This window comes from Aquarana catesbeiana, linkage group LG08 (genome assembly GCF_042186555.1).
Source record: "Aquarana catesbeiana isolate 2022-GZ linkage group LG08, ASM4218655v1, whole genome shotgun sequence".
NCBI classification, from domain to species: domain Eukaryota; kingdom Metazoa; phylum Chordata; class Amphibia; order Anura; family Ranidae; genus Aquarana; species Aquarana catesbeiana.
The window spans coordinates 138,543,834-138,553,577 of record NC_133331.1 but is presented as its reverse complement, the minus strand read 5'-3'; the positions used below and the strand labels follow the sequence as shown (position 1 = coordinate 138,553,577).

The window sequence follows — 9,744 nt, the reverse complement described above, 5'->3', positions numbered from 1 at the left end:
TACCACCCCACCTCCAGTACAACCGCTACCACCCCCCTCCAGTACCACCGCAGCAACCCCCTCCAGTACCACCGCAGTAACCCTCCCTCAAGTGCCACCGCAGCTACCCCCTCTAGTATAACCGCTACCACCCCCCCCCCCTAGTACAACCGCTACCACCCCCCTCCAGTACCACCGCAGCAACCCTCCCTCCAGTTGAAATCATAAACAGAAACGTTTTACTTTGTTGTACAGTGGAAAAAAAAAATAGTATCAAAATCATGCTGGGGGGGGTTCGGTGCCTTCATTTCTTGCACCTGGTCCCTGAAGTTTGTAGTTACACTTCTGAGTCTACCATGAGAGCCCCCCACACACAGCACTGACACCCCAACCTCTACCTACCCCCACACACCCCCTGCCTGCTCACTGCTCTGCACTTCCTACACACTCGCCCCGCCCCCGTCTACCATGTCTGTGACAGTAAACAATTCCTCAGCGTTCCGGCACCTTCTAGCACACGATGACGTCAGCGCTCGGTTCGGCTCCCCCTCCCGGTAACCCAGAACTCCCTGGAATGTTCCACCCCCTCCCCCGGTCACCGCGCACATGATAGACGTCACGGCGCCGCTTTGAGCCGGGGTTGTGGTTGGATGCGGAGGCTGCGGGTGAGTGCTCGGTATTCTGGTACACATGTTGTTATTGTTCACTGACAGCTGATGTCATTGTGTTATGTGTGCACCCGGGGAGATCAATGCCTACATGTCAGGCTGCTGCCCCCTGTGCCCTCTCCTGGTACTCAGTCCCCGGGTGATCTGTCAGCTTCCCCTGTGATCATGCTTTGCTTGTACTCACGTCCTTCCTTTGTATCTGGAAACTCCCATAGGGGTCCATGGAGAAGTTTTTATTTTTAGGAAAAATGTGGATGGAAGAGGAGAAGGCCTGAGAAGAGATGTATAGGAGTGAGAGAGAAGAGATCAGCCTCCATTCAGCATGTCACACAGGACGTCTCCTTCAGGGCCCATTCACACCGCCATTCTGCGCCCGTCTTCAAAGCGCACTGTGTGTTATCTGTGCTACTATAACCCTAACCATACCCCAAATGCAGGGTTTGTCTGCACCAGATCTCATGGTACAGCGGTACAATCTGGTTGCAGTGTATTTCTGAAAAGTAGTGCAAGCACTATTACTCATGCAATCCAGTGCGATTTCAGCCCATGCAAATGATGGGCTTAAAAATTGCACAGGATTCGCAAAGGAACGTTCAAGTGTGAACCAGCCGTTAAGGCTCTTTCACACTAGTGGTTTGGTGGGGGGGTAAAACCCTGCAGTTGAACTGTGCTTTTAAGGACCCCCCACTTTAGCAGTAGTGGGGTGGTAAAACCCCCGCAGTTTAGCTGTGCTTTTACAGCTGTCCAGCGCCACTACGCACTTTAGTTGCCAAGACAACAGCTGGTTGGTGTACACGTGCTTTGTTTTGCAGCCACAGTAGGAATTATACCCCCGTCAACACAACCCATTTAGGGCTCAGTTCACATCTCTGCAATTTGCTTTTGATGCTTTCTGTAATACTTTTTTGCTTTTTTCGCAGATGCGATTTTACCCCAATTTGTGTTTTGCATTTTTGTTTTTTTGGCCAATTTGTTGTTGGGCAGATTAAAAAACGCAAATTGTGGCAAAAAACGCATACATGTTTTTCTACAGCTTCTCCATCGAAGTCTATTGAACAAAAAAAGCATCTTTTTGCATTTAAAAAAAAAAAAATCCTGACCCTTTCCAAAAGGGCAGCGGCTGAAAAAAAGTATAGATGTGAACGTGTCACATAGGAAACCATGTTAAATGGACTGTAGTGCGTTTCTGCAAAAAGCACCAAAAAATACATAGATGTGAATGGGGCTGCTCTGCAACTGCCCCTCAAGCACAGGGTTCAAGGGGTTAAAGCTGGTGGTAAGGATACAACATCTCCCTACCACCTTTGAAATGCTCTCTGAAGAGCGATCTAAATGCAGATCAATCCTCAGAGAGCAAAGCTAGAGCCCTTAACACTTTTGCTGCCAGAGCCATTTTTTGCACACATTTAGGCCCCTTTCACACGGGTGGACCGTATGTCCGTTTTTCATCCATCCATTTTTGGATGGAAAACGGACATACATGTATCCCTATGGGATAGCAGATGAACATCCGATGACATCAGTCTCCACTATGCTCCGTTCCTGATGACGGAGGAAAACCCTACTTTTCCATCCGTGATCGGATGAAGATGGACTCTACGGTCCGTCTTCATCCGATCTCCCATAGAGGAGAGCGAAGCTTTGACAGGTCGGTCCCCGCACAGTGTGCAGAGACCGACCTGTCATCTGCCTGCTCAGTGGGGATCCACGGAGCGATCCCCCTCTGAGCAAAGCGGAGCTGTACATGTCTGTGTGAAAGGGGCCTTAAAAAAAAAATTTAGGCCTGAAGATTACGTAAAACCCCCAAACGTTATATATTTTTTGAAAGCAGACACCCTAGAAAATAAAATAGTGGTAGTGCCATTTTTTTTATTTTGGACAATATTCCCACAAAGGTAACTTAAATAAATTAACCTTTTTTTTTTTTTTGGGGGGGGGGGGGGTAAAATATAAAAGAAGAGGTTGCACCAAGGTAATAGATATCCAACATGTCAAACCCTAAATTTGCATGCGCCCGTGAAATGACGGCAGACTTCAGTATCCTAAATTTTCCATAGGCGAGGCTTTAAAAGCCCCTGTCATTGAAAAACATGGGGTGCAACTTGTCATGTGACTTTAGTGTCCAAAGTAGCATAATATGTTGTACGAGTGTGAATGGAGCCTCAGTGCCTTGAAAAAGTATTCATACCCCTTGAAATGTTCCACATTTTGTCACGTTACAACCAAAAACATAAATGTATTTTATTGGGATTTTATGTGGTAGACCAACACAAAGTGGCACATAATTGTGAAGTGGAAGGAAAATGATAAATGGTTTTCCAAATTTTTTACAAAGAAATATCTGAAAAGTGTGGCGTGCATTTGTATTCAGCCCCCTTTACTCTGAAACCCCTAACTAAAATCTAGTGGAACCAATTGCCTTCAGAAGTCACCTAATTATTAAATAGAGTCCACCTGTGTGTAATTTAATCTCAGTATAAATACAGCTGTTCTGTGAAGCCCTCAGAGGTTTGTTAGAGAACCTTAGTGAACAAACAGCATCATGAAGGCCAAGGAACATACCAGACAGGTCAGGGATAAAGTTGTGGAGAAGTATAAAGCAGGGATAGGTTATAAAAAAAATATCCCAAGCTTTAAACATCTCACAGAGCACTGTTCAATCCATCATCTGAAAATGGAAACAGTATGGCACAACCGCAAACCTACCAAGATATGGCTGTCCACCTAAAGTGACAAGGAGAGCATTAATCAGAGAAGCAGTCAAGAGGCCCATGGTAACTCTGGAGGAACTGCAAAGATCCACAGCTCAGGTAGGAGAATCTGTCCACAGGACAACTATTAGTCGTGCACTCCACAAATCTGGTATTTATGAAAGAGTGGCAAGAATAAAGGCTATGTGTGGCAGAAAGCTGCACATCACCTTGTACACACCACCTCCACCGTAAAATTTAGTGGTGCAGCATCATGTTGTGGGGATGCCTTTCTTCAGCAGGGACAGGAAAGCTGGTCAGAATTGATGGGAAGATGGATGGAGCCAAATACAGGGCAATCTTAGAAGAAAACCTGTTTGTCTGCAAAAGACTTGAGACTGGGGCGGAGGTTCACCTTCCAGCAGGACAACGACCCTAAACATACAGCCAGATCTACAATGGAATGGTTTAGATCAAAGTATATCCATGTGTTAGAATGGCCCAGTCAAAGTCCAGACCTAAATCCAATTGAGAATCTGTGGCAAGACTTGAAAATTGCTGTTCACAGACGCTTTCCATCCAATCTGACAGAGCTTGTTCTATTTTGCAAAGAAGAATGGGCAAAAATGTCACTCTCTAGATGTGCAAAGCTGGTAGGTGGTTCTACAAAGTATTGACTCGGGGCTGAATACAAATGCATGCCACACTTTTCACATATTTATTTGTAAAAAAAAAAAAAAAAAAAAGGAAAACCATTTATCATTATCTTCACAATTATGTGCCACTTTGTGTTGTCTGTCACATAAAATCCCAATAAAATACATTTACCTTATTGGTTGTAAAATGAGAAAATGTGGAAAATGTCAAAGAGTATGAATAATTTTCTAAGGCACTGTATTTAATGCTGAACTCCGGGGTAAGCAAATATTGTCTAAATACAAGAATCGTTTATTCTTTCTTGAGGCTGTTCACACTGGTGCGAACGGAGACATTGCATGTGATTTGCACCACATTGCTGTGCTGATCACATGCGATGTCGGTGCGATACAACTTCAGCCATACAAACTGTGTGGCTGAAATCGCATCACGTTTGCGCAAAAATGGTGCAGGACCCTTTTTTGGTCTGCACTGGAATCAGATCGCATGGGTGTTCACACCCATGTGATCCAATTCCTGTACCTTTTAACAGTATGCACTGCCACCTGTGAAACCTATCTTGCGTGTCATTAACTTTCTATTGACACCTACAGTGGTTCGCAGATGGCAGTGTGAACTGCCTGCAAGTGACATGCGATACGGGATCCCGCACTGGAATTGTGCTGGTTCCCGCATCGCATATGTGTGAACCCAGCCTTTATCTTGCTGTGCTTCTCCCAGATCTGGGCAGTAATCCGGTGTGAAACTTTGCCTTTGTGTAGGAGCTTCCTGTATTATTACAGATCACTGCTGCTCTGTCTCCTGGTCTGATCTTGTCTCTGCCCCCTCCTGTAGTTTTCTATAGGCAGCCTGTAGTGGGTGGGGCCTGCTGGGCTCCTCCCACAGCTCTCATTACTGTACAGGCTATGTACAGCACAGTGATGATGTCACTGCTACTTTTACAAGGTAATATCATTGTTTGCAAATTAATTTGGAGCTCGCAAAGCAGGTTTTTATCCTTTATGGCTAATGAGGAAAATATTTAAATAAATGTTTTTGTGCCTGGAGATCGGCTTTACCAAGAAAAGTACACCAAGTGCAGAAATGGCTCTTTATTTATTCTGCTCTGAATTTTACAAACTTTTCCCCATTTTAAGCTTTATTTGGTATTATCTAGAGTGATTAAATGAATTTGGCATGGCTGGATGAGCTTTATGTTCTGAGTCATAGTTTATAAACCAAATGGGTGAGGCTTTGACTCAGAGCTGTCACTTACATAGCATTACCAAGCAGAGTGTTATCCTCTATGTTTTAGCCAGCTATGTTTTAGTTTTGAACTTCATTTATGGTATAGGAAATGTGGACACAGGTAGTAATCCTACACTGAGGAGGGCACTCAGGTCCCAAACTGCACCCAGAAGTCATGTTTCAGAAAATGTCCACCATGTAAGTTAGTTAACACAGTGACCCAGACCTCCGATAGTTTTTTTTTTTTGCTTTTGTTTTTAGTGAGTTTTTGTCAGCCCCCAATTCTTCATTTTTTGATTCTTCTCTTTTTGTTTCTTTTAGGTCTCCATATCAGTATTACAGAAAAAGACTCTTCAATCCGCAATCCTGGAATATCACTGATCCCTGGATCCCATCGATAATGTTGTGCTGGGGAAATGCTTCCTTTGGACAACTAGGACTAGGGGGAATCGATGGAGAAATTATCGTAGAACCCACAAGATGTGACTTTTTCCTAAATAAAACTGTCCGTGATGTTGGCTGTGGCAGCAGGCATACTGTGTTTGTATTGGATGATGGGACAGTTTATACCTGTGGATGCAATGATCTAGGACAGTTAGGACATGACAGAGGCAGAAAAAAGCCAGGTAAGGGGCTGTGTTTGAATGCTTGAAGTGTAAAATATGTGCAGTTGCAATGATAAACATCTACTTTTGGTTTGAGTTATCACAACGGTAGAGGAAATAATGACACTCGTGATGGTAACTTCACTTTCATTTTTTTTCCTCTGGAAACTTTTTAAAAAGAACTCAACATCTATTGGAGATCTACTGTATGATAGTGCAGAATAATATGACTTTGGCATCAATTCAGTAAGCTTTACCGCATGTGATAAGGGTATCATGTTACTCGTTTGCATAAATTATCACATGCTGTATATTAAGTCCAATCCCCCCCCCCCAAGAAAAACAAAAACAAAAAAAAAAACAAATTATGTGATATTTACCAGAAGAAAAAAAAAATGTGCCGGTAAATATCGCATAAAAAGCATGCGATAATTACCACTAGGGTTTTCTGGCGGTATAAAATGCTGTATTTGCAAAAAAACAGCCTGGGGATTGGGGGACCCCCAGGCTGTTTATTGACAAATAGATGGTTGCTAAGCAGCAGGCTGGGAAGCCAGCCGCCGCGTCCTTAGTGGTGGGCCAGCTGAAAAAAAATTTTTTTAAAAGTCAGCAGCTACTCACAAAGCGGCTGACTTTTAATAAGCACACTTACCTGTCCAGGGTGCCCGCGATGTTGGCCGCCCGAGGCCGACCCGTCCCTCGGCTCTCGGGTCCCGGCGCCGCCATTCGAACTAAGGGAAACAGGCAGTGGAGCCTTGCGGCTTCACTGCCCGTTTCATACTGCGCATGCGCAAGTTGCGCAGCGCTTTGTGAATGGGTCGCGCTGTGTTGTGGGACACACACAGTTCCCAGAACACACCGCTCACCATTCCCCGGAAGACAACGCGAGGGGGAGAAGACTGAAGATCACCGCGGTGTAGGAAGTGGCAGATTAGGACGATCTGCCTAGCAACAGCCATTTCTGGTAAGCCATTTCTGTTTTTTTTTTTTTTCTCCAGATTTTTAGGAACATTTTCATGTAAATTTTTTTTTTTTTTTTTTTTTAGGGTGGCCCTCTACTTTAACAACCAATAACTCACCAGCTGTCAGCGGGCTTCCCCGCTTAAAAAAAAAAAAAATAAAAAAAAAAATAAAAAAGCGACAATTAAAAAGTATGAGAAAAAAACATTGTGGGGTCCCCTCCCCCTGTCCATACCAGGCCCTTCAGGCTTTTGGCCCACGCCAATTTATTTTTTCTTTTAAAAAACAGCATGTGGTCTCCCCCCCCCCCCCCCCCCCCCAAAATCCATACCAGACCCTTATCCGAGCATGCAGCGTAGCAGGTCAGGAAAGGGGGGGGGGGCGACGACAAGGAGCGAGCGCATCCCCCCTGAACCATACCAGGCCACATGCCCTCAACAGGGCGGGGTGCATTTGGGGGCAAGGGCCTCATCCCCACAACCGTGGCCGGCCTGCGGGCAGGGGGCTTATCAGAATCTGGTAGCCCCCTTTAACAAGGGACCCCCAGATCCCGCCCCTATGTGAATGAGTATGGGGTAACAGAAAAAGGAAGAAAAACCCAGAGACAGTTTTTGACAAATCCTTTATTAAAAAATAAAAAAACTGTGTCCCCCGATGTAAATCCATTGTCGATCACGATGCCGGCATACCACCGGAACCCAAAAAAAGAAAAAAAAAAGGCAATAGCAAGAGTCTTGCTATTGGGGGCACTGGTCAAGGGGGAGTTGTCAGGAGCGTTGGCGGGGGACCCGAGATGAGGAGGATCTGGGCTGCTCTCTGCAAAACCATTACACAGAGCTGGTAAGTATGACATGTTTGTTATTTAAAAAATGGTGTCCGACACAGAGGAATACATAAATCTAGTTTCTTATCAATGCCTTTGCAGTTCTCTGGATAATAGCAGTGCCTATACACAGATCTGGATTTTGATGTTAACTCCCAGGCAGCCATGTTCTTAAAGCCCAACTCCGGGAAACTTTACAGTTATCCCTTGTAGTGGGCTGTCCCTGCAGTGCAGGGCTTAACTGCCCGTTTAAGTCTAGTGGACACAACAAAGTAGATTTACTTACCTGATCCTCCACTCCTCTACCCACTGCTAGACTGGTCTCTGCAAGGTCTTCTCCCCCATGCTCCAGTGGTCTAAGATCCTGACGTCATCAAGACAAATGCAGGGTCCCTAGCCCTGCACTGGATCTAATGATGCTAAGGGACAGTTCACCAATGGAGCGTGGGGGAGTGGAGGATCAGGTATGTAAAGGCTCTTCTCCTCTTCCATAGACAAAACAAGCAGGCGCAGCCCCACTGCAAGGGATCATTTTACTGTATGCCAGAGTAGGGGTTTAAGCAAAGAATGCATAATGCTTTGGAAAAAAGGTCAACTTTAATATTGCATTAAAAGGAAATTGTACAGCAGTCTTATTTAAGCTGGACTCCAGGCAGATATATAAATGAATGCATTAAAAAAAAAAAAAAACATTTTTTGGAACTAGTTCTAGTGATGCAACGTGATGTCACTTGCTATGAACAGTAATATAAGCAACCTCTGAAGCAGTAATCCATTTATTTTTTAAAGACCATCGGTGGGGATAATGACTCTTGTTTCTTTATTTTCAGAACAAGTTGGAGCCCTCGATGCTCAGAGTATTGTTGCCGTCTCTTGCGGGGAATCACATACATTGGCTCTCAATGACAAAGGTCAAGTGTTTTCTTGGGGTCTAGCTAAGGATGGACAGCTAGGTCTATCTGTGATAGAGGAATACATCAGAATACCAAGGTAGCCTGTATTTCTTAATATTTTGCGTTTTTTACTTTTAGCAAAAACTGTTTGGCAAATGTAGTTTTAGGCTGGGTTCACATATGAGCACGCAGCGGCTCACAGCAGGAGTCCAGTGTGTCCTCCTTCACTGTTTCAGGTCCGATTTTTAGCCTGAATTTTTGGCTGAATTCAGACCTGAAACGGACCAAAAGACGCACAAGACAAATCGCACTGGAGCCGCTGCTGAGATGTGAACCGGCTCCATAGAGAGCTGGTTGCAATATCCTACTGTGCGAATTGGATGCTGGGAAACTAGTGTGAACCCAGCCTTACTGTTTGGCAAATTTAGGTCTTGTTAAATTTGTTATAAACCCTTACATATACCCAGTGAAGTGACTGGTCTCAGGTGATACATAGATGAAACAAATCATACATAAGTGGTCTTCTCTACAGCTGTTCAAAGTCCAGGAATTTATAAAGCTTGTCTGAGCTGTCAGAAAAAAAGGGGATGTCGAACTGAAGTTACAGTATGGAGAGCTTAGTGAGGAGAGCTGATTGGTGGGAAGGAGGGACACCCCCTCCACACAGCTCGCAGGAACAGAGCTGAGGCTGTCAGTCAGCTGGAGATACCTCCTGTCACCATTTTTCTCCTGGTGTCAGGAAAACTTGTCATAAGGGAGTCATGCTGACAGCAGAGGAATGGGGCAGCAGACAGAAATGACACTTAGCGCTCTTAACTGATAAAAGTACACACTATAGAGGGATATGGCTTGTTCATGTTTCATTTCATGTCTGGCGTTTAAAACTACTTTATTGCTCTGGAAAATCCGATTTATATTCCTTTTTCGGTTTTAAAATGTAAAAAGCAAATGTTTGCCTATAAATATAAAGAACAAAAGAATGCAGCGACTTATTATCAACAGTCATTTTACTCTTGCATTAATGTGCTTTAACATGGAGTAGTAGGTTAGTAGGCTTGCCCATGACCTCGCTGTAAAGAGAACACCATAGCCCCATGGCCAGTGCTACTGCAAATTGTGAGCCTCATGATCAGTCGGTATAACAGTCCATCCTGATTGAGATAATGTGATCCCTGCCAGAGCTTAGCTTTTACTGTGTCAGCCACATTACAACACTGGGTGGAATTCTTTGGGGGGGGGGGG

The 9,744-nt window shown here is 44.5% G+C and overlaps 1 protein-coding gene across 2 annotated transcripts in view; it reads left to right on the top strand.

Moving 5' to 3' along the window:
* The first annotated feature begins 466 nt into the window (after positions 1–466).
* HERC4 (HECT and RLD domain containing E3 ubiquitin protein ligase 4) overlaps positions 467–9,744 on the top strand; it is a 100,306-nt gene continuing 91,028 nt past the window's right edge. Inside the window, exons 1-3 of one of the 2 annotated variants that reach the window (XM_073596442.1) lie at positions 467–644; positions 5,543–5,847; positions 8,440–8,599. In XM_073596442.1, coding sequence (XP_073452543.1) covers positions 5,622–5,847; positions 8,440–8,599 — 386 coding nt within the window. In that variant the 5' untranslated portion in view covers positions 467–644; positions 5,543–5,621. The remainder of the gene's footprint in view (positions 645–5,542; positions 5,848–8,439; positions 8,600–9,744) is intronic. The other variant, XM_073596443.1, reaches the window with a different exon arrangement.